At 46.4% G+C, this 26,003-nt stretch overlaps 1 protein-coding gene across 7 annotated transcripts in view; it reads right to left on the minus strand.

Moving 5' to 3' along the window:
* Positions 1 to 26,003, minus strand: part of Art4 (arginine methyltransferase 4) — a 195,190-nt gene that overhangs the window by 86,883 nt on the left and 82,304 nt on the right. For all 7 annotated transcript variants that reach the window (XM_075671379.1, XM_075671376.1, XM_075671380.1 and 4 more), the window contains 2 exons: positions 21,616 to 21,793; positions 21,466 to 21,556 (listed from right to left, as the gene is read on the minus strand). In XM_075671379.1, coding sequence (XP_075527494.1) covers positions 21,466 to 21,556; positions 21,616 to 21,793 — 269 coding nt within the window. The remainder of the gene's footprint in view (positions 1 to 21,465; positions 21,557 to 21,615; positions 21,794 to 26,003) is intronic.

Consider the following 26,003-nt stretch of genomic DNA (forward strand, 5'->3'; position numbering starts at 1 on the left):
GTAATTAAAAAAAAAAAAAACCCACTGCAGAAATTTCACCCACTTTCAAGTGGCAAGGTCGTCGTTTCTGCGTTGCGACGCAATGCCCCAGCCACACTAGCGGCAAAATGCGCACTGCGGCTGGGATCGGTCCTGGACCAATTTTTCGTGGCTCGCAGCGAGCGGAGGAGACCAACGTAAGTGCGGGAAACTGGTATCATGCGGACCCACCCGTCCACGCTATTCGTACTCTCGCCTGGTTCAGGTCACACAGCTTGTGCTGCACTATCATCTGCTCGCGTCAGCTCTCGCTCGCAGTTATTCTCTATTCGTACTCTCACCTGGCTCAGGTCAGACAGCTTGTGCCGCACTATCATCTGCTCGCGTCAGCTCACGCTTGCAGTTATTTTGGTTGGCTTCGTCGGTCTCGTTCGTGGTTGTTTTTTTTACAATGACGCGTCTAAACTAAGAAGTCCCAATGGAAAGGTTGTTGGATACACAACGCCATATCTGATTCTGTACAGCATGACAGCCCCGAATACAAGGACGCAAAGGCTGATTTTCAGTGTCTCATTTTCCTCGCTTTTTTAATGCAGCGGCGCCGCAGCAGAAGGAACCACATCAACATGATTGTGATCAATGGCAACAGCTTTCTTATCTTGATAAGACATGAGCCGCATCAAGAAATCAGGACAAGGAAGCTAAACACTGCACCGATCTGTCAGGAGAGGAAGGAAAAAACATCTGAGCACGCAGAGAGAAGCCGCAGCGGAGGCCCAGTCTTGGCCTCAGCAACTCTGCTGCTTCAGTGGCAGAGGTAATTAGCGCTATCGAGCAAGTTGGTGGGAAAACAACTACGCTACCCTAGCCCTCCCACTCAACTTACTAATAACTCCCTAATCTTCTACGGTCTCTGCACCAGCGCCAGCAGCCCTGCTAGCCGGGCGGCAGCTTAGCCCACTCCTTCAAGTTTCAATTTCTACCATTATGAGGAAGAATGTGTTGCACGGCATGGGCAGTTTCATGGTCCTCACTCGCCGTGTGCTTGCGCACGCCAATATTTTAGGACTTGTGCTGTTCGTGCATCGGGCTATGGTGCACAAACAATTCAAAAACATGTATATCTTTTATTTCGAATGAATTTTCGGGCCCTTCCGAGTTCGAATTATCGAGATTTGACTGCATTCTCTCCATGAAAACCTTCAGTGATGTCAACCACACCTAGCTGGCCTGCTCAAGTGTTACTTGCAATCATAATAAATGCTTTCCGAGTGTACACTTGGTTGTCGCCTATTGTTTCCTCAAGTTTGTAATGGACCCCAGTTGATGTGCAGGTGTCAGCCAACCGTGCGGCTCGGTGAGGTGAGGCATAGCACTGCTGTCCCAACAGGCCACAGCAATGGCGACTGCAGATACTACACATACAACGTTAGTTTCTAAAGTGGCCTTCAGCTTACTGAACATCTGAATTCATTCCCACTCACATGCAACTGTGCGAGCACAAATAAAACATGTTCAGCATGAACCCCCAAATCACACAGCGATAAGTTTTGCGCACCAATGCCATAACGTATCTTTCCGCAAGAGTGAGGAAGTGGCATGCTGTGGATGCTAACTTCAAACTGTGATGTAAAAATCCCCAAGTGGGAGTTGGGGTTAGATTTGTTTGAGCTGCTCGTGGAACTCTAAAATACTGCTTGCAGAAAGCCCTTGTCTACAACAGAACAAACACACCAGCCCAAACGTCTCCAGTTCGTCATCATGTGCCAAGCCTCACTCAGTGAAAAATTGAATGTCTACCATGATTTCTTGTTAAACACATATCGGAGTGAGGGGCTATTCGCATTCTTCAAGCACAGCAGTGATCTACTCTTGCCAATAACGAATGGCCACACTTTGCATGAGCCATGGTTCTGTACGCATAGCAAGCAAAATTGAGAGCACCCTGCTCATTTTCCCTCCATGGCATGTACTGCGCTTTATATTCGTTTTGTTGTTTCACAGCACCTGCCAAAACATTGGAACACTTCAAATTCTTCAGCATTCAATATATTGGACGATGCAAGCGTGATCACGCCTGTCAGAAATGCACTTCCAGGGGTGCAGTGTGTCACAGCATTCAATATATCATATTTGGCAGTGAACAAGAATTTTATGTACACGTAGTACATTGCTGTAGTTTTTGATAGAATTTTCAAGGGAATTTCACAACTCCTCAATATGGACAATATTTTATATATCTGTGTTTGATATATTGAGGATATACTTTATAAATGGAGACTGAGGCATCCACACTCATAACAAGCAGCGAAATAAATGGAGTGTTAATGTCCATTTTATGTGCACTTTCATTCACAAAACTACCAACCTTATGTAAAAAGCACCATAAATTCACATTGAGGATCACCAACTAGCCCAGTCACGTTGCTTACATTATAAACGTCCTGAAAAGACCACTTTTCTGCTGGGCAGGGATGGAAGCAGCCGAGGGGGTTTTGAAGCAGCTCTGGGAGCAGCCAATTTCGCACATGGAAGCATGTTCAGAGAAGGAAATGTTTGTTTTGGGGAGCAGAAGATGTGAGTAGTGGAGCATGCTAGGTAAGGATCAGCATGAGTGAAATACAGGCAGATAAAGGAAAGCTAATGTTTATTTGACTTTAAGAGCACTATTAGGTTATGGTGAATCAGTTCTGCAGAACCTAACAAAGTGGAGGAAATTTCAGCAAATGAAAAAAAAAAAAAAAAGTCGTACACCCAGCAAAGGAAACTTGTATACGTTTCTGGAAACCACTATTAACAACTAAATATGGTTTTATACAAACAGCATCCCTTGTTTGTTGATAGGCTTTTGTTAATGCTAGTCAAGAACCTTTTTTTTTGTACTCAAACTAATAGTTCAGTTTCATTAGCTAATGTTAATTACCTTTATTGGGTAATTATATTGGATAATGCAAATCATAGGTTGCTTTAAATCCAGTTATTACTCATGTCTCAATATCCCCCACAAATTTTCGTTGACATCTTGTCAATCAGGTAAGTTTATAAAGCTAGCTAAATAGAAGCATTCGTGTACAATGAACAACAAACACTAACCATGACAACCACGCACAAAAACGATCAACTAACAGTGAAGGCTGCTCACGTAATCCCCTCAGTTACTTCATTCTTGGTGACTTTCAGTTGACATGGCAGAGCTAATTTGTTGGTTATTGCATGTTTGCCAGAATTTCACACTACTTGGCAGAAAGAAATAAAGAACTTACATTCACGAAAAGAATAAAGCGTGAAAAAAAGTTCAGTGGCTTTCCAATCAGCATCGCCGACCAATATTTTGCACAACCTCGATTATTAGGGCTGCAATGTTCTTTTTTTTAATTTTCTGACTTGATTAGTGCAATTTCTGTCGTTCACGCATTCTCTAACCCCATACGACCGCCACTCAGTCGCTAATTACCATACTCAGTTTGCTACCAAAAAAGTGATTTTGTATGGTATATGGTTTTGCAGAATATAGAGTAACGGGAGTGCAAATCTGCGTCTGATTACTGTTACCACAGAATATTTCTGGTCAAGAATTTTCACGAAAGCAAGAAGCTCGTTTGTGAGCGTGCCACACTACCGTAACGTTAACCGGATGTGCTGCACATGCAAAATAAATTTTTATGTTACACACATGGTTCGCGACAATTACCGGCACAGGTTTACCAATAGGGCTTACAAACGAGCCCTGCACTGTATAACGACAGACAGTACGACTTATTCATTCAGCTGAGAGCGTGGCTTTCTTTCCCGACCCACAAAAAGAGCGCCAGTTCAAATCATCTTTAGCCAGTCCGCATATGACACAAATGTGCAAGATTTACATAAAACATTTGTAATGCATTGGATAGCACAAAGGATTTCTCTTTTCCTGTGGCCAAGTTGCAAAGAGCCGCCAAATACACTCACACTCCAAATACGTCGACGCTGAAACGGATTGCTTTAGCTTGACTTCTAGGGATAAATGCTACCGAACATATAGCTGCTGTGTGGTTGCCACTGAACATGGACCTCCCACAAAAAATTGAAGTGTTCTGGCACAATTCGCGCAGCACTTCCATCCTTGGCTGGGTTGGCCCTTCTGCTATCGCTATTTTGGGGGTGCATGTTCGTTGCACAGGTACAGGAAGCTCATTACGGTAACTAAATAATGCAATTAAGTCAGTGTGAGTCAACTGTAAGATATATGAGACAACACAATGCTCATAGCCAAGCACTGTCTTGCTCGTCTGGTGAAAGCAGTGTGCTCTTATCTCAAATAATAGTCTCATCAGAAACATGTCTACTCTCGTGGAAAGCATTTCCTTTGTGAACATTGTCACCACAAAAATATTTTTTCCAAAGCCATGAATGCACAATGGAAGTCCTGTAAGTCTGCCGTCCTTAGCGCTTAGAGGGCCCCAGCCACGCTCCTTCCCCAATTCCCGATTCTGAAATACACTGTTAGGTGGCTTTCAGTAGTGGCTCTATAGGTGATGCACACCACCTATTGGAACAAAGCACCGACTATCACCACCATTGAAGTGGCGCGACCTCCAGAAAGCTTTTAAAATATCTTTCATTGCGCAGCCACCTCTTATATCTTGCAGAAATTTGATTTTACTGCATCAATGCATGCTAGCGGCAACCATGGTGACATCAGATTATTTACAGTTTACTTTGTTTAGTGCCGCTTGCTCACACTCATACTTGCCTGCTTTCGATTTGGTAACATTTGGGGCATTGTTTTAGATAATGTGTCTGACAAAAACGGACGTGATGTGAAGTAGCACCAAAAGTGAGAAGGGCCATAACACAACACTCTGATCTTTCATCTTTTTTTTTTTCTAATTTCTTGAACTGTCTTCTGTAGTTTCTTCCATCCTGTCTACACACAAACTAGTTAATTAAGAAAAGCATGTTGCTCGTTTTTGTTCTTAATCTACAGAAATGTTACCGCAACACCCTTACCCATGTGGTTTTCCCATACATGAGCAATTCCTCATATTGTGATGGCATTTAGATAACCTCTTCACCACTCGGCGTCTACGTTTTTATTTCTTTTTAAAGGAAATTGTGCTTTGTGAAGGCAAATTTTCCACATCTATACTCGCGGACAACTTTTTCTTAGCTAGAAGTGAAAGCTATGGGGACGGAGAGCCTGCACATGATTGTATTCATAAGCACTGTAATCCAGCCGAGCTCGGTATACTTCTGGTTTCTCCGACTTTGCACAACTTCTTCAGGGTGTCTATCAAGTTGACATTTCTAAATTCCCTGAGTTTTCCAGGTCTTCCCTGAGTGCCTTTGTGAAATTTCCTGAGCGACACAGAACTTTGCTCTATGTCAAGACAGGCTGACACCATGTCGCCTAATGCTCTCACTCTATAGTATGCATGTTAAAAAAAAATCACACTCCAATTTGAACAGTATAGAACAGCGTTTATTACATTCGAAAAGAAAACAGAAGGGAGGGGTTAGTAAAACACACAGCGAATAAACTATCTTTTAAAAAAATGGTATGACCTATTGCAAATCAAGTCGAACATTTTCAAATATGAAGCAAAAGGAGATGCAGACAGAAACAAATTGTCTCAAATACAAGCTATTTCTATCCAATTATAGCGAGCTCAATGGTACGAGGCCCGAACTTTTCCACAAGTGATATTCATTCTCAGCAGCTGGAAAGTCAACCTCAACTGTTTTGACATATTCTCAGCCTGCACACGACTCAGTGTTGCGTTTCACTGCTTTAAAGAGTTTATTTTCGTTTGAATGAGGAACACTTGCATCTCGGCGTCAGCCAGCATTTAGTGTTTTGAGCTTAAGCTCCTTCAAAAAAGTGGCGGCACACTTCCTTTCCCGTTCATTCCTCAATGCGTCGGTCCTTTCTCCTCTTGTGCTCCTTCCACCGCACGTTCAGCCTATGGACGATTTGAGGCATCCTCTTGGCCAGTTGTACAGTCAATGTCTGATTTTTCAGGCTCTCTAGGGGCCATTAAAACGTAGGAAAAAATGGGCAGTCCGAAATAAAGAATGCATGTCTTCCATGTCTTCCATAAGAATGCATACTGTCCTTAAGGGATCCAATTGCCACAGGGCTGCTAGTATACTTATTAGACATATCAGTGCTCATACTCTGACAGGAGACGGCAAATGCACGCGTGTTTAATTAAGGAATACATACTGGGTGCTGCAACAATTGCCCCTTCCCACACTTGCTAGGCTTCACAGCAATGGTTTGGTTATGCTTCACCGCACAACATTCTTGTAATGAGGCGAAGATTACTTTCAGAAACTGGCATAATGCAACGCGGCATGCTTTCCAAGCTTCGAAGCCATTGGCGAGGATTAAAAAGGCTGAGTAGGCGCCATTGCTAACAGTGGCGAATTACTAGCAGTAGCAAACATCGAAGTAACTAGGCCTAGCGTTTCCGCAGTGTTGGCTAAGGCTGCCAGCAGATCTGCGTGCGAGAGCGCCAGATTGAGGCGGCGAGATAATCAAAATGACGGTGGTGGTAGCTTTGACTAATGCCTTTTCAGACATGCGAAGAAGACATGGTCATGGGAAGAAGTCTGGAAAATCAGACGGCGAAAGGTTCTTGCTAGAAGGGAAACTTGGGCGAGTTGGTGGCGATTCACAATTCGGAAATTGACAGTGCAAAACAGACAAGGATGAAGGAAAGGAACACTACACTGGCGCTGTGTCGTGTGTCGCAAGGGTAGTGTTGAGCTTTTCCTTCGTCCTTGTCTGTTTTGCGCAGTTAGTTTCAGAAACATGAGGGGTTCTTGTTTCCGAAATTTCATAAGTTCTTATGCATTGACTTAGTGGTGCTGCCAAGCTGTCCGAATTATCAAGCATTTCCCAAAAATTGGACATCCTGGAAATTGGTCGTTGGCTGTACTTTGGCAACTTCTCCACAGGACGACATGGCGTCAAAGACGATTCGTTAAGATTCCTCTCTGTTACTTGAGCCAGCGATAGCGCGCCTCTCGGTTCCCTTTCAATAAAATTACGGCTAATTTTCTCTGATAGAAGCGCGAATTCCCTGCGTTTTCCCAGAGTATTTCCAGACTATTCAAAATACCTGAAAATTCCCAGCTTTCCCAGTTTGTAGACACCCTGTTCTTTACCTTAGTCAAGGCAGAGACAACTAACTCTGCGTAAATCGATCAATCTTTATTGGCGGCGAGGAGTTACGGAGTCGCCATCAATCGGAAGCGGCTCGCTGGCGTAGTATGAGGGATCACGCGGCGCACTCCTCATAGGTTTTGCTGTCAGCGCTCATTCAAAACACCACGCGCGAGCTCTCCCGGACACTACTGTAAGTACTTTCGAAACGAGATGAGTTTTTTTGCTGTATAAATAATAATCTTGGGCAAACTGAAAGCACAGAATCGTTTACAGACGCTATCTCTTTACCGAATACGTACAGTGAACGCCACTGCTCGCGGTCGCCGCGATGGAGTACTTCGAACCGGCTTCTTGCATGTAAGGTAGCCAAACGCTGAGAGTAAACTATGTGAAATATGTTGTTAGAGTGGGCTGTCTGTATAACCAAATGGGGCATAGCAGAATGAAGTCTCAATGCAGCGATCGCACGGGTTCGCAGCGACCGATTGCGCGTCTGCATGTATGTCCACGAACAATGTTTTGCTTTCGCTGTGAGCGCGTTTTCGCACCGTGCCATGAGCTTTGGGCTGCAGAATATGAGCATTTGACAGTATACAAGCAACTATTGTTGCGTGGGTGCTATCAGCTGTTCAAAATAATTTCATTGTAGAGACTTCGACGCCTACGGGGACTGTGACGTGCCATCGCGACGATTCAATCTTTTTTTTTTCTTTTAAATTCTTGGACGTTTCCATATTATTTCTCGAGTTGCGTCGCACTGTATGTTTATCGGTGTTCTCAGCGTGCGATTCCGGCTGTTTCTTTTTTGTAATCCAGTGCATTAATTCATAACATGTACAAACATGACCATATGCCATGCCTTTTTTTAATGTGCGTCTTACTGCTCCCTTTCCATTCCAGTAAACTTGCCAGTATCTATAGCATCGACAAGTTCATATACCAAACCGTCATGACATTAGTCGGGCAGCGGACTCGGGCGAGCGTCTCAGCACGCGTTTTTCGAACATCGCAGACCCGGCGCCGTAGCGGAAATCTTCCTCGCATCTGTACTTGCTGCATACCAGAGTTGTAGCCGATGACTGTTTGCCGGTTTTATGTTTCGCGAGCCAAGCTTCACCGAGCTTCTTGTCCTGCGGCTACGTGTGAATAAGGCTGACAGCGGGCTCCGTTGCGTATACGTCCGGCACTGCGGCACCAAGCAGTAGCCTACCATGTTGCGCGCCTTCAAAGGCAGCCACTACCTATTCTAATGCTTTCAAGCGTTGTAAAGGAGACACTCGAAGCAGGAAAATCTCGCCACTAAATGAGGATCGCAACGTACGAGGGAATTTAAACTCTCGTTTTCAGCTCGCTTCGGCGCTCTCGAAGCAGCCGACGCGGCCGCTATGTCCATGTGATCCCTAATAGCACGTCACGCCGACGGTGGCGCCAGCTTTTCCAGTGGTGGAGCTCGAGGCCAATACCACATCCAGCATGCACCAAGTTCCAATAAGCAAGCAACACAGCCTGCATCGGAGCCACAAAGCGGCCATCCTTGGCATCGATTGGGACTTGGACGCACATCCAACACTGCTGTCAATAGAATCGTTGCAACAGTCAACTTGTTCACTCGTTTGTACATGCTGATGGTTCTGATTTCGAGATAGGTTTGCCCAATTTCCACTTGGTGCTATAAACAGTTGCTACGATTGCTTCAAAAGCGTTTTTTTGCTGAACTCAGTCAACAGCCTCTCAGAGTAAGTGGCTGGCAGAACAGCAAGCGGCGCACACCACCAGCAGATATGGGCACCATTTTGCCTTTGAGAAACACATAAAACGTGCGACAGCCTTGGGTGTGCGAAAACCTTGAAACGGCTAATTATAAATACAATAAATTACGACTAGCTGACCGGTGAATGTTACATATCGTTTCAAAAAAGGCGCCGTAACAAACAAAAAATAATGTTTTGTATTTTCCACAAACAAAACAAACAAAACCGCAGGACTATTTCCAGCAGCGGCGAAAGAGGCGCACTTTGGTTCCGCAGCCTTCACTTCATAGCCATGAAATGTTTTCCACAGTTCATTGCAGCAAGGGTCATGACCTCTAGCCTGCCAATCATGTGAAACATCACAGTCACCACCATTATACTCGACAAAGCTGCAGACAACGTTCAGGTACTCGTGACCATCACTAAAGCGGGTGCATGAGTGGGCTCATCATCATCCTTGCTGTTACACTCGACAAAGCTGAGGACAATGCTTAGGTACTTGTGACTATCGCTAAAGTGGGTACACGTACGGGCCAATTAGCATCCTTGCCATCGCCTACTGGACCACTGTTGATGACTTCCATCTTTCATGCTAGCGTACAAATGTTCGTACGTTTATGTACAAGTAGTCGGCTTGCCTAGTCACCCAAGTCTGTCACTCCAGTAACTGTTTTCGTACACTAGCCAAAATTCACACATGGGCGGGCTTTTACATTGGGTGAGGAACCATACGCACACATCACACAAGCAGTGGAGAAAACTTAACATATGTGACACTGACGACACAGTGAATATTCATACGGGAGAAACCAGAAACAGAAAAGCAAAAGCGCTATGTTTAATGATAGTCTGACTTGCTTTTTTGTAGCACACGCAAACACGAGATTAACATGCACCACTACACAACATAAGCACTTCGCACAGCTGTACGGTTCATCAGTGTCCACGTTGCGGAAACACACTTGCTCAATCGGTGGTGTACGAATTGCACCCCCAGCAACAGCTATCTTGGATCCGATCTCAAAGACCATCCATGTGTGTACTTCAGGTGATGAGGATAGCTATAGAGGCTTGTTGGTACGGTATATCTTATTTTGTTGTAGCACAAGCTGAACAAGGACAACAGAAAGGCACATCTGACGCACACAGCACTAACTTTCAACAACAGATTTATGTACCCTTCTCGTCACTTATATAGACACTCGAAACGTCCTACAGCACGTGTTAATTTTATAAAATGTAAATATTGTACTGAAGAAGAATGAGCAGTAGGGACTGCTTAGAGAAAGACGACGACGACGAGTGCTTGGAAGGCTTGTGCCTGTGTCGCTGAAGCTCTGTGTCCTCTCGCTGCGGTGCTCTGCTATCTGAGCGTTTTAGCAATTGAACTATAACACCTCTTGACATTTTGGTGGACGTGCTAGGCCCTTCCCAAACCTGGAACTCCGCAGCCAGACGCTCCCTACCGTTTCTGCCATGCCTCAGGACGCCGCACAGCCCGGTCCTCCCCTGGCATCGCCTGTCGTCTGCTCCAGTGCTCTAGGCCAACGAGATCCTCCAGGTCTTCAGCGGCAACAACGACCATGACGTGGAGGATTGGCTGTCGTCATACGATCGCTTGAGTGCGCATAACAAATAACTGACTAACGTCATCTTCTATCTTTCTGGAGTCGCTAATCTCTGGTTCTGGAATCACGAATCCAACCTCTCCACCTGGACAACATTTACCCATTCTTTCAAAGAAGTCTTCGGTCGCCATGCTGTGCGCAAGCTTCGCGCAGAACAACACTTGCGTAGTCGCGCTCAGGAAACGGGTGAAAACTTCACAAGCTACATTGAGGACGTAGTTGACCTTTGCCGGCGCATTAATCCCGCCATGCCCGACCCTGAAAAGATCAAGAATGTCATGAAGGGCATAGAGGATGACGCCTTCCAAATGCTCTTGGCGAAAAATCTTCAAACGATTGACGATGTCATTACACTGTGCCAGAGCTACGATGAGCTCCGCAAACAACGCCTTACTACACGCCGAGCTGCCGCGCCCGACGACATGATTTCGGCTTTAACTGGCACTTCCAGTGCTGCTCCCGCCCACTCTTCGTTCCTCGACCAAATCAAGCAATTCGTTCGCGAAGAAGTCGTGCGCCAACTGTCACTGCTTCCTGATACCCAGTCGTCTGAGTCCTCTTTGTCCCTGGAACTCCGACGCGTCATACACGAACAAGTCAGCGACGCACTGCCTCTTGCTAATCAACCACCCTCAGGCGCCGGATCCGCTCACGCACGCTGCCGTCGTCGCCAGACCAAGACCAGCGCCTGAAGTTGCGCATTACACCCCCACAAGCGGCTTCTACGCCTCGCCTTCTTCAGCTGCGAACTACTTGCCCAGAAGCGGCTTCTGCGCGCCTCCGCAGCCCCGACGACCAGCTCAAAACAGTGCACCGCATCCTACGCCCTCTCTTAATAATCCGTGGCGTACCCAAGACAACCGGCCGATCTGCTTCGCGTGTGGCTTTGCTGGCCATGTGGCACGGTTCTGCTGCCAGCGGGGTTGGTATCCTCCTGATACTGCGAGATGTCAAGGGAATGCTCCTGACTCCCAGTCCCGCTATTCGCCACCAGTTTCGCACTTCGCTCCTTCATCTCCTGTTCCCCGAAGCTTCAACACACGTCAGTCTCCCTTTCCCCGTCGACGTTCCCTCTCCCCCATCGTCCGCCGCCCTCCAGCTGTGGAGGAAAACTAAAAGGCGCAGTTCCGGAGGCAAGAACTGCGATCTCTTCGAACTGCTCAAGCCCTCATTTATTGCCTACGAACATCATTGAAATTTTTGCGGAAGGTGTAGCCGTTAACGCGCTTGTCGACACGGGTGCCGCAGTATCCATGATTTCCGACCAGCTTCGCCGTACGCTCCGAAAAGTCGCGACGCCGTTTTCTGTCATTTCGCTACGTACAGCAAGCAGTGAGCCAATTAAGGGGGGACACGGGTTGTGGCGACCAAAAATCGCGAAAAAAACTAGATTTTTTATTGCATTTTTGAAATGTACAGCTATTATTGCATCTATATTGTAAATTTCATACCGATAACATCAGTATTTTAGCCGCAGTGACGCCTTATACGACATGTACTAGCTGAATTTCAGGCAGAACTTGCGCTGAAATGGCATATTTTCCGAAACGCGCGCCTGCTCTTCCACGTGTGCTAGCGCCGACATCTTGGTCTCATTTGAAAGAGGCGACTTTTCCCTTCAAATTCCCGCCAGAACGGGCCCCATTCAGCCACTGGCCACTTAGAAAATGCGCGGCAAATAAAGGTACTAGAACGCCCTTCTATTCGTCATTCGGTGCACGTGACTTGAGCTTGTCTCCCGATTGGCGGAACTGCATGGCCATCGTCTGCTCCGCGCTTGGAGCCGCGCACTGAGGTGCGCCATCTTGCCCCAGTGTCAACGCGATGTCTGAAACGGAGCGCAAATTTAGAACGCGGCACAAGTTTGGTGCGCGAAAAGTGCGAGAGAAGCTCATCGAAAACTTCAAAACACGCTGCTCAACACTGCAAAACGCTCAGGATGCCACAACCTCAGCGACCGACGCCGAAATCGTCTATGCAGCAATGGAAGGCCTAACGACCGCATCGGCTGCTGCGGATACTGTGACAAGTCCGCCTGCCGTGGACCCTTCGACCAGCGCTCGCGTACGGCAAGATGCGATCTACCAGCAACCCTCCAAGCGGGAGGAGGAGGAAGCGAAAGCCAAAGCAAAGCTATCGGAGTTGTCTTCCGCTCCAGCGACGGAGAGGAAACGCGAGTTTGTGGGTGATGGTACTGACGATGCACTTCGCCCGCCTGATTGGACTACGTTTATGATTGTGGATTTGAGTGCCGTGAACACTTTATTAACATTTGCGAACTGCAACATCTGCAGTGGTGCCTTTGAAGCCGTCCGAGACGAGCGGGAATACTGATTCGCTGTGAAATTGCGTTTTATGTGCGCAAACTGTGGAGAGATTGCGTAGGTGTGGAGCTCGCTGCGCGTTCACAGTGCCGAACGAATGAAACCCTTTGCTGTGAACATGTTGGCTACGCGTGCCATGCAGGCAACGGGGAACCGACAGACAGTGTTCAATGACGTTTGTCTCGTTGATGGGCATCGGCCGTCGGGCTTTTCACACGAAAACGTGCCAGAGCTACGTGAAGACGAAGTTGACGCCAGCGGCCGATCGCGCGGCACGTAATCTGACGAGCGAATGCGTGCGGTCTGTTCGCGAACTTTACGCCGAACTGAACGTGGGTCATACTGGGAACATCGTTGTGTGCAAGGCCAAGGGCCTCAAAGGCCATAATGAAAGAACTATGCCTAAATCTGAGCGAGCAAAGTCGCACCCTCATGGCCAAGAAAGATAGGCGTCGAATGGCAGCATCAGCCAAGAAGTGCAAAGCCAGTGGCGTAGCAACAGGGGGGGCCGTGGGGCCGTGGGCCCCGGGTGCAAGGGGCCAGAGAGGGGGGGGGGTGTCATATACGTCTGAAGACACCTCTCTTTCCGCCGGCTACACCCGGGGAGTGGGGTGACAGAAGACCTATGGGCCCCGGGTGCCAGACGACCTAGCTACGCCACTGTGCAAAGCATGAGAAAATTTGCGCCAGTCCCTCAAAAAGCGGTACACAGGGGCTGGGAGTCAGCAGGACTACATGCCTGGTGCCTACTGAGCTGTTCCAGCTGTAAATTTGTAAATAAAGTAGGGTTTTACACGTTTTTCTCACTTTTCTCAAAACATGTTTTTGGGTCACTTCACTAGACTGTCGAAGTGATATCTCATGATCTAGAACAGCTAGAGCACTAATTCTTTCTTTAGCAGAAAGCCTAATCTACATATTACAAAGTGCTGAGAGCAGAATTTCAAATTTGTGCGTATGTATATTTCCATTTTATGAATTTTCTTTTGGTGTGGTAGCCTTAGGTCAAGGAAAGAATTTTGATCACCTGCAGAATGGCTAATTAAAATTTCATTTGAAAACTTTTTGCAGCATTGCAGTTATTGCACATTATAGTATCTAACTATGCAACAATATTAGCTTTCTGCCGAGCAGTTTTTTTTTTTTTCATTGTCTCCGGAAACAATAGAGTGGCAGCACTGTCAATCTCCTGAACTAATGAACCTACAAGAAAAATTATTGCATTCTTGAAATCAGTACGAAAAACTAAGTAAGCTTGTATATATTCATCAGATTTGGCCATAAGATGCAGGAAATCTCCACAACCCATGTCCCCCCTTAATGCTCAAAGCAGTGTCATGGAATGTACAAGTGTACGGTGTCTTTTTTTGCTGCTCATGAAGGCGAACATACCTACTGATTTCTTTAAACATTAACATATTGCCTGAAATTTAACACTAATCTACTTACTGAGCTGGAATACTCAAGAGGTACACATTACTTAAACAGGAAATCAATAAGCATAATTTAATAACTAACAATATATTACTCATTAAATTTTAAACCAATTACTTAAACGTGCATATTGTAATAAACTGAAGCCAGTGAACTCGCAAGGCACATCCACTTCAAGTTAATTTTCAATCTACAGCACCAATTTTGAAATAAGTGCAGTCAAACTTGCCAAAAGTTACCGGAACACCAACACACTGCATCGCAAATTTTGGGAACCCATATCTCGAAACAGGTGCAATCTACAGAATTCGTTTCAAGTGGATATGACTTTAAAGTCACTGGCAACAACTCACAAATTGCAAAATGTGGATTAAAGTAATTAATTTGAAAGCTAACTAGTGAGATTTTATTAATTAGTCAAATATGCCCTTTCATTTCTTGTGCAAATAATGTCTGCCTCTGAGAGTCATCTAGCTCAAGCAGTAGAATTACACTACATGTCACAGGCGACATTTAAAAATTCTGTTAACAATAATAAGTTTCAGTTTTGCATGAAAGGCAAAGCATCGATTGCAATAGTAAATAGATGCAGCAAATAATCTCCACAACCCATGCCCCCCCTTAAGCCCTTAGGAACATGTAACGTCCGTGTCGCCATACAAGACAGTATACACCACATTGAGTTTGTAGTTCTTTCCCGCTGCTCTCATGCCATCATTCTAGGATGGGACTTCCTCTCATTTCATCACGCTGTTATTGATTGTGCCCGTGCGGAACTTGCGCTGACTCCATTTTGTGGCAGTCCTTCTGAAGATTTGCCTCCACCTTCTGCTCGGGTGTTTGTCACCACCGACGCTAATATCCCTCCTTTCTCTGCCGCCCTTGTACCCGTTTCCTGTGCTGCTTTCTGCGATTCCACAGTTCTTTTCACGCCATCTCAACTTGTTGCACGCCGTTATCCCTTCTTGCTTCCCTTTGCCCTCCTTCCCTTTCGCCACGGCTCCAGCGCACTATACGTTTCGAAGCCGTTTTCGTGTCCATCAAGCTTACATCGTGGCGAGTGCCTCGGCTTTGCTGACGAATTCGACACGAGCTCTGTGTACGTTGTGCCTGATGACTCGACTCCTCTTCACGTTGACGCTATGGCTCTCCCTGCCTCTGCGCCTGCGCCTGCATGTGACCGAACATTCGCTCCATTTATTGATCCTAACCTCACTCCGAGTCAGCGCACGCAGATCGTTGACCTCCTTAACCAATTTCGAACTTCTTTTCACCTCCAAAAACAATGTTTAGGACGTACCTCTACAGTCGTTCATCACATCGACACAGGCAGCCACGCACCGCTACGCCAACGTCCATACCGTGTGTCCACGACGGAGCGCCGCATAATCGATGAGCAAGCAGGGGACATGCTTCGACGCGGCGTTATACAGCCATCATACAGCCCCTGGGCTTCCCCGGTAGTGCTGGTCAAAAAGAAAGATGGGACTATTTGTTTTTGTGTGGACTATCGGCGTCTAAATAAGATGACCCGGGAAGATGTCTATCCTCTTCCCCGTATCGACGACGCACTCGACTGCCTTCAAGGCGCTGAATTCTTTTTGTCCTTAGACTTACAATCCGGTTATTGGCAGGTCCCCGTGGGTGACGCAGGCCGCCCGAAAACAGCATTTGTTATGCCTGATGGCCTATATGAATTTACCGTGATGCTCTTTGGCCTCTGTAATGCGCCTGCAACATTTGAAAGAATGATCGATAACATCCTCCGGGGCCTCAAATGGCAGACATGCCTTTGTTATCTCGATGACATTGTCACCTTTTCCCCAGACGTTTCTTCTCACCTGTTCCGCCTCAAACGTGTGCTCACTTGCCTTGCAGATGCTGGACTCCAGCTCAACTTAAAAAAGTGTCGCTTCGCCGCCCGGCAGCTAGTCATCCTTGGCCACGTTGTTTCGAAAGATGGTGTCGGCATTGGCGCTGTTCTTGCACAACGAAAGACTGGCTTCGATGAATACGTTGTTGCCTTCGCTAGCCGCGTACTCACAAAAGCGGAAGCAAACTATTCCGTTACAGAAAAAGAATGCCTAGCTATCATTTGGGCCATAACTAAGTTTCGTCCTTACCTCTATGGCCACCCGTTCGACGTCATCGCAGACCACCATGCGCTCTGCTGGCTGTCATCCTTGAAAGATCCCTCAGGCCGCCTCGCTCGATGGGTGCTTCGCCTCTAAGAGTACGATATTAGAGTGCTGTACCGCTCTGGCCACAAACACTCGGACGCGGATGCCTTGTCTTGCTCCCCAGTGTCAGGCCAGCTCAATCATCAGAAAGTACAAATATGCGAGTCCTCCCTCACCGCCACGGATATGCTTTCGGAGCAGCGGAAGGATCCATGGATTGTTGCCATGCTGGCTTTTCTGTCAGACACATCAGGGCCTTCTACTGGCCGTGCATTGCGTCGCCAAGCACACCACTTTGCTGTTCGTGACGGGCTCCTATACCACGGTAACTACCTCTCGGATGGGCGCAAATGGTTACTCGTGCCTCCTCGGCATCTATGTTCAGATATATGTGCAGCGTTTCACGACGACCCACAATGCGCACATGCAGGAGTACTCAAAATATACGCGCGCCTGCGAATTCGTTATTACTGGCACGGGATGTACCGATTCGTCCGCCAATATGTCCGCTCCTGCCTCGCTTGCCAACGCCGCAAGAATACCCCTCATGCCTTAGCTGCTCCACTGCAACCATTGCCTTGTCCACGACGAGCCTTTGACAGGGTCGGAGTTGATCTTTATGGGCCCCTTCCGAGTACTTCAGATGGCAACCGCTGGGTGATAGTCGCGATTGACCATCTCACACGCTACGCCGAAACTTCGCCTCTGTACAACGCATCTGCGCGGGATGTTGCCTGGTTCCTTCTGCGTAACATCATACTTCGCCATGGAGCCCCCAGAGAGTTGCTGAGCGACAGAGGCCGCGTTTTTCTGTCTGATGTTATAGAAGCCTTGCTCAAGGAATGCAACGTAATTCACCGTACCTCTACTACATACCGTATTTACACGATTGTAAGTCTACCCCTTTTTTAAAATTTGAAAGTCTGAAGTTGGGGGGTCGACTTACAATCGAAACCAAAACATGGCCCCGCCAAAAAAAAGCCATACCAACGAGAGCTACAACGTAGTTACAATTTTATGTTTGCTCTATGGCCCTACCCGTATCTTTTCGCTATCCCGCGTGTTTGTTCGCTTTTCGGAAGGATTTTTAAACATTTTTGAGAGTCTTACAGTGCATGCAACACTCATGGGGGGGTGTCGATAGTTGATAAAAGCGCCGCTGTTCCCATTTGCGGCGGCACCCTCAGAACGGCGGCGCTTGCGGGGAGTATCGGTAGTTCGTGGAAGAGCAGACACCGCTCGCGGGTTTTTCTTTCTCTGTTTAAAGGCATTGGTATTGGTTTGACTAACTTCTTGACGCGCTCCACTTCAGCTACGTGCTACTTCTACGCTTCCCCAGTCGTCATGAGTGCTGCAGGCCCACTAATCTTTCGGCACTCGTTCACAGCAGCGTTCAAGAGGGCTGCCATCCTTTACGCCGAAGAAACAAATCACTGCGCAGCGGGCCGCAATTTCGATGTTTCTAAACGGGTGGTGCGAGAGTGGCGACTGCAGCGAAGCGAAATTTTCATCCTGTGGAGGCAAGTGAGAAATTTCCCACGTGCCGAAGTCTGGACGCTTTCCGGAGCTGTAGGCTAAGCTTGCGGCGTATGTCACTGAAATGCGTGATCGGTCCCTGCCACTGAAGTGCGACGTGGTCATGAAACAAGCCCGGACCTTCGCCTTAATTTTAAGGTTCTGCTCCGCCGTGAGTACAACGAGTGGCTGGCGGCAGAAGACTGCGAAATTACGCCAACCGGACCTGTCAAAAGAGCCTCCCTGACGGCTGCATGTGGGTGGGTGCATTTGGCGTGGGCTGCTGTTCTGCAATATGTCCTGGTGCGGTCGTTTGCCAAATTTGAAATTTCGCTGGACCATGACGCGCTGTGGGACCGCAGCAACGATGACGATGGCAGCACTAGTGAAGACGAGTAGTCTAGTGACCATGTCAGCTACTAATAAATTTTCGTTATCGAATGCGCCCTCGGTTTTTTCTTTTTTTTTTTTTCAGTCAAGCCATATGGGGGGGTCGACTTACATTCGAGTAGACTTACAATCGTGTAAATATGGTACCACCCGCAAACCAATGGCATGACTGAGCGCTTTAACCGCACCCTTGGCGATAAGTTAGCCATGTACGTCGCATCTGACCAAACCAATAGGGACCGAATTCTCCCCTTCGTGATGTATGCTTATAATACCGCCACACAGACCACTAAAGGATTTTCCCTGTTCTTTCTTCTTTACAGACGCGAGCCTTCCTGCACAATGGACACCATCCTTCCATATCGCCCTGACACAACGGAGGCTACTACCCTGTCCGAGGCTGCTGCACACACGGAAGAGTGCCGGAAGCTCGCCCGCACATTTACTTCGGAAGATCAACAGCGACAGAAGCACCTTCGGGATATTCCCTCTTCTTCGGCACCCTATGCCCGACTCACTAGTCTGGCTTTGGGTTCCCGCTACCAGCCCTGGACTTTCACCCAAGCTTGTGTCCAAGTACCAGGGTCCCACCGTGTAATCAGTCAAACGTCTCCTGTGAACTATATGGTAGAACACCTTGAGCCGCCTTCCGATAAGCGCCGCCGAGGGCGCGAAATCGTGCACGTTCAGCGACTCAAGCCGTACTTTGACCCACCTGTGCTATCTTACCCGTAGGTCGCCGAGACGGCTCCTCTTCCTCGGGGAGGCCATTGTACTGAGGAAGAATGAGCACTAGGCACTGCTTAGAGAAATACGACGACGACGAGTGCTTGGAAGGCTTGTGCCAGTGTCGCCGAAGCTCTGTGTCCTCTCGCTGCGGTACTCTGCTATCTGAGCGTTTCAGCAATCGAACTATAACCCCTCTTGACAATATGAACAAAAAAATAAACTGGGAATCACACATAAGCAGTTTTTTGACTCACATATTCATAGACATGTACACGTTAAGCGTGAACAAAGATAATTGAGCTCTTTTGAGGATATGTTGACGACTTTTTAGTTCTTATTGACTGTACATCCGCTTGTTTTACTAATGAATGTGCTCCCGTTTTTACCGCTATTCGTGACCGTGTTAACCTACTAGAAGTGACCTTTGAAATGCCATGTGACGGGAGGATTAGATTTCTTGACATCAAGTTTGTGCTCAATGATAACAAAAACTGCTCGTGTTATGAACCTAGGGGAAGTAAGCCACTTTTGCCATTTCATTCCGGGCATACAAAGCTTGTGAGGAGGGGAATCGCGAAGATGTGTTTCAGCAAAGCACTGAAGAAACAATGCCAACACCTAATGCACGATAGCATCGGATGGCAAGCCTCGCGTTTAAGCTGCACTGGTTACCAAAGCCACGTGCTTGTGTCAGTTGCAGAAGGACTGCTTAAGAAGGCACAGCACAGCAGTTCGGAGCAGGTGCATGGTTCAAGCACCGACATGAACAAAAGAAAGGTTGCTGTAATCCTCTCCATACACGGGTTCTCCCATAAATTAAAGAAGATTGCTGGAAGGAGCGGCATCAACATTGTATTTTCGGCACCTAATAAATTGATCAGCCTGTGTAGAAACACAAGGCCAGAAATAATCGCACTAAACGCATGCGATAAGAACATAAAAATAAATTAATTGATTGCATCGCGGGTGTGGTATACCGCATTCCTCTCGGGTGTGGACGATCCTGCATTGGTCAAACAGGCAGGTGCATAAATGACAGGCTACGAGAACACAATAGCAAAGTAAACAACTTGGCCGCTGACGGCTTTCTTGCCATCCATTGCCAGAGATGCAAATGCAAACCTAGATTTAAAGAAACAGTCGTCATGACTAGAAGCAGGTGCGAGATGATGCACTGGATGACAGAAGCTAGACACATATCAACATTCGGCAACACATCATGCGGCAGTAAACCTCCCATTTCATTATCCTCAAGAGAGCTCAATTATCTTTGTTCGCGCTGAGTGTGTACGTCTGCGAATATGAGAGTAAAAAAACTGCTTACGTGTGGTTCCCAGTTAATCTTTTTTTGTTCGTATTTACCAAACAAAAAAATTTACACATGCTGCATGATGTTTCGAGGGTGTATATATAGCGACGAGAACGGTAAATAAATCTCTTGTTGAAAGTTAGCACTGTGTGTGTCAGATGTGCCTTTCTGTTGTGCTTGTTCAGCTTGCGCTACAACAAAATAAGATGTACTGCAGGGCCACCATATTTCCGACACTGGTTCCGAGACATGCAAAGCCAGAAACGTGTTGCAGCATTCCGGTCTTGGAAGCCACAACCGAAAACTACGAATTATCTGGATGGTACACGCACGCTTTCCAATTTATCCAGTCTAATTTGAACTGCAAATTACAGGACTGCATAAATTCCATGAATCATTCGAATTTTAAAATAATTGGATATCAAATTATCGAGGTTATACTGTACTTGCCTATCAGCCAAGTGAAGCACGGTGTCCTCACTGAAAAACACAGCAAGCTCGTTACGTTGACACTTGCAGCACACAAGGCACAACCTAGCACAGCACACACCGAGCTCAGTGGCCAAGAGCCCAGCACTGGTACCAACACATGACCAGCTCATTAGGAGAGCCCGCTCCCATTCCAGTACGGCCAATGCCTGTCACAAGCATAGTAAAGCGCACTGTCAAATTCTGTGGCTGCCAAGCTGAACATTTCCAGTTTAATACCCAGTCAGGATGACCACATTACAAATTAAGTGAAACATGGAAGCACCGACATACATGCAGACATCTCATTGTATGCTATCATGGGCATCCAACACCTCCTCCCATGGCAATACTCACAGCCCTGCTGAAAATGCCCAGGGTGGCTTCAAGTAGTTTATTTTTAGAGTGGTCCCATGCAGATTTTCACTTGCATCCTTTGTACCAAGCGATGTGGCAATACTCCCCCTTAAATAATGCAGTCAATGCATAACATTTGGAACTATGAAGAGCTTCGAATGAAGCGATTATTCAAATAAAGCAATTTCATAAGAAAATTTTACTGCACAATATCTGGCAGACCATTAGGCCCAGAGAAAGCCACTAACCAGAAGTTGGCCTTGTTGAGTTGCTCCATGTAGAGGCAGGTGTCCGAGAAGGGAGCAATGTGCAGGTCCCCACGTGTGGGGAACATTTTACCTGCACAGGAGACTGCTGTCAAATCTAGGTGAACAGCAGGGAGGGGGAAAGCTGCCAACCTTGGGGCTTCAGCCACTTCTTGGCGTGAAGGTAGGTCTCCAGCATGCGTTCGTTGAACAGCATATAGCCCATGGGCTCCGACACGATCACATCCACAAGCTCGGGCAGCGTGATCTCTTCTATCTTGCCCGGTATCACCACCACCTTGTCGGACACCTTGTTATGGTACACCAGGCACTGCGGAACATGGCACACACATTTAAATAACTTCTGATATTACCACCCACCATGAAAAGCTAAATGTTTGCATTACATGTCTAATAATACAACTTGCAGCTCAACACTATTCATATTCCCATCCCTAAGCACTCCATCTCCCCCTCCCACAAATAATAAAAGCATCGTACAGTCAAACCCTGTTATATCACAAAGTCGCAAAAGAAATGCCTATGAGTTCGGTATACAGGGTGTCCCACACAACTTGAGCCAAGAATTTGACAATAAAAGCTGCATCGGAAGCGAACTGAACCAAACGCATACTATTCGCAATAACCTATGGAGCAGCTGAAGCCGCAACCTTCCGCATTCGCGGAAAAGCACCAGACTAGTGCGAGTGCACCAATTACCTCGAAGGATGTGGGCAAAGGATCGTCGTTGCTTTCCTCATTCTGCCCGCTTTCACTTGTGTTCAGTATGATGTTGGCAATGTAGTTTTCGTTTATGGGCTCTCCTGTGGTCGCGACACCGCCATCTGCACTCACAAACTTGACCGTTGACCCGTCAACGGCTTCCAAATGTGACAGCTCAATCCAAACTTCGACAATACTGGCAATGACTTCGTCACACTCATAAGCATTTTCAGAGTCATCATCAAGCATACGGAAGCAGGCACATCTGAAGCAGTTTCGGATGAACCACTTATACACGGCTGCCTCGACGTTATGGCTGTGCGTACGCGTTGTCCGCCACAGGCACCAGGTTGTTTGTCCGCTTTAGCCCTAATCTCCCCCTTGTTTTTCAAGATCGTGCCGAAAGACTTTTTACCGTGCTCGACTCTATTTAAGATTTTCAGCTCTACAGGAAAAGGCAAATTCAGTGCACTTTGTGCCAGCCATCACAGCAACACTGCGTGAGAAGGCCTCGAAGGTGCAAACACAACACACGAGAAACGAAGCGAGGCAACTCGGACTTGCACCAGCTCACCCTACTGACGTCAATTGCGCGATTTACGTCATATGGGTAGGGGTGGCTGAAAATTCTGCTGAGCAGTGTGGTGCAATCGGGAGCAACGTACATTTTTAAAACCTTACAATGAATTACACGCTTTCCATGCAGCAGTTAGATGCGTCAATTAATGATCAGAAGGACCTAGTCTAACGACTCAGTACTTTGTACAAGACCGTCAAAATCGTTTCAGGGTCCCTTTAATTGTCAATGCTTATATTTGGCTTTAGCAGTCCCACATTGAAGTAATGACTCAGACATAGGTCGGCACACTCACTCACACTCATTTCAAAGGCGCGAGTGCGAGTGAGTGTGAGCAGAGGTGAGTGCGAGTGTGAGCGAGTGCCAGTGAGTGCGAGTAGAGGCGAGTGCCAGTGAGTGCGAGTAGAGGCGAGTGCCAGTGATCGTGAGTGGAGTCAAGCGCGAGTGAGCATGACTGGATGCAAGTGCGAGTGAGTGCCAGCGAAAGTGTAGGCGAGTGCGAGCACAAGTGGGCGCTTGTGAGTGAGTGGAGGTGAGCGTGAACGTAAGTGCGGGGCCTGGAAAAATTATGGTGAGTGCAAGTGAGTATTATCCGACACTACCGGCCTATGGTCGGCGGGTTTCCTTGCCACCACGAGAAAAAGGTATCTTCTGGGGGCACTTTTACAACGCTTGACGTTAGACATATCAGAAGCCACTGCTATTTTTGTTCAACGTAAGTGTAACTTTTACTATAATACTCATAGCAACTATACCGTGTTCTGAAATAGTTCCACAGGATAATTCAATGTAAACGGGTTGGATATAGTTGGCTTTGACTACACTGTATTCTGCACTTGATTCTAATGCACCCTCAATTGTAACGCGCACCTGTTTTTTGTAGTCTCCCTGCCCCCCCAAAAAAATGTGACGTCCTCAATTGTAAAGCACGCCAGTTTCATGCCTCATACAGATATGTAACTTTTTCTCACTTGGAAATATGCATTTATTCTCAAGGGGCTGATGCTGCAATGAAACAAACAATGTTTTGCCGAAAGTATCATCACAATGGTGGTATCGGACTTGTGCGAGAAATGACATTGAAAATCTTGCACTTCTTGAAGACCTTGCTGACCATGCAGATGGGATCATGGACTCCATCTTTCGCCCATCTGGCAAAGTCCAGCAGTGAGGCAAGCCTCATATTATTGCTAGGCACACATTCATGAAAACATTTTTTTTACTAAGTTTTTTTTTTATTTATTTCCGAATCACCAGGGTGCATGTGCTGGCAAAAATTTTGCTCAAGATGACATGTTGTTTAGCAAGAAAACACTATTTGTCCTACGAAATTCTCAGTTTTGCCCATGAAAGTGATGAAATGGCTCATTTTGTGCCGTTCACCATTCCAAAAGTGTCTATCATAACCAGGTAACCTAAGACTCATTTGAAAGAGCTCCTTTCCAGCTTGCTTTTATGCCAAAAACAAACCTTCAATGTTGCTTTAGCAGAAATCTACTTAGTTTTGTACCATGAAGTGTGTATGTTCACACTCCTTATTGCATGTTTCTCAAATTTTGATTTCTGCAAGTCTATATTTTGTGGGCAACATGTGTCTGCTGCTACTCCTTCAATGCTTTTTCATTTTTTCCAAATATTTTTTTGTTTGAATGCTAGAGAGTCAGAGAGTACAAAAAAAACTTGGTCTTTTAGGACACACTCTTCGACAATGGTACACCTTTTGAGGTGCATATTTGCAACACAACAATAATCTTCATCTGCCTTACTTGCATTTCCTTTCTTGAAAACGCCGTGCCCACTCCTTTCCTGTTGAGAATGGTCTGTCATGCTAATAATGCGCATGCCATTCGTGACTTGGAAGTACCCGACTCACAGCATTGAAGAAAGGATATGCAGACAAGACAGATGACTAGTATTGTTGCGTGGCAAGATACCACCCAAAGGGTGCAATTTTGTTTAAGAGTGCACAGCAACATTTTGAAATTTGGTAGAAATCCCCAATAGAAATTCTCATTTGCAAAGTTACAACTTTGTAATTTTATAACATCATCCAAACTACAAACATTAAAATGCAAACAAGCTATTTGAACATTAAGGAACGTACCTGCTTAATTTGAGCTCTTTTGGTGCCGTACACTTTTTGCAAGTTGCATCCTATATTTATAACACAAAAGTTATTGCAACTTGTTTTGGATTGACTAAGCAAAAAAACTAATTGCATATTTGTGTTCAGCACACAAGATTGAATATTCCCTAACAATTTCATGTGTCTAGAGTCAAACTATGTTTTTTCCGGAACCCATATCCGCCTTAAGAACTACTCAGTGTGCAGCCCTCAAGTTCCGTCTTTAACTGGCTTGTTGAGCCAAACATCGAGCAGCTGCTCAGGGTGTCTATCAAGTTGGCATTTCCAAATTCTCCAGTTTTCCAGGTTTTCCCCCGAGTGCCTTTGCAAAATTTCCCGAGTAACACAGAACTTTGTTTTATGTCAAAGCGGGCTGACACCATGTTGCCGAACGCTGTCGCTCTCTAGTAAACATGTTAAAAAAAAAAGGACGACTTAATCCAGTATTTATAATAACGAGTAGTGTTTATTTCATTCAGCAAGAAAACAGAAAGGGGAGGGGGGGCTAGTGAAATACTCAGCAAAGAAAATACCTTAAATAAAAGGTAAAGCCTATTGTGGATCGAGTCGAAAGTTCTCAAATACGAATTAAAAGGAGATGTATACAGAAGGAAATATTTACGAATATGAGCTATTTCTATCGATTGATTACAAACTCATTCGTATGATGTCCGAACTTTGTCACAAGTGAAATTCTTAACAGCTGTTAAGTCACCCTCAACTGTCCAGACATACTCTCAGCCCACGCACAACACCTCAGTGTTGCGTTTCGCTGCTCGAAAGAGTTTATTTGGTTTGGATGAGGGACACCTGCATATCGGCATTAGCCAACACTTTGTTTTTTGAGATCAAGCTCCCTCAAAACGGCAGCAGCATGCTTCCTTTCCCATTCATTCCTCAATGCGTAGGTCCTTTCTGTTCTCATTCCGACACACATTCACTTCGCAAACCATTTTAACCATCCTCTCAGTTGCACAGTCAACATGCGATTTTTAGTACACCCTAGGGGCCGCGAAAACATCCGAAAAATCAGGCAGTTCGACAAAATGAATGCATGTCTTTTACTGCCTGTAAGAGCCCAAATTGCCACAAGCATATAACACAACGCTCTGAATG

The sequence above is a fragment of the Dermacentor variabilis genome, chromosome 10, assembly GCF_050947875.1.
Source record: "Dermacentor variabilis isolate Ectoservices chromosome 10, ASM5094787v1, whole genome shotgun sequence".
Classification (NCBI taxonomy): Eukaryota; Metazoa; Arthropoda; class Arachnida; order Ixodida; family Ixodidae; genus Dermacentor; species Dermacentor variabilis.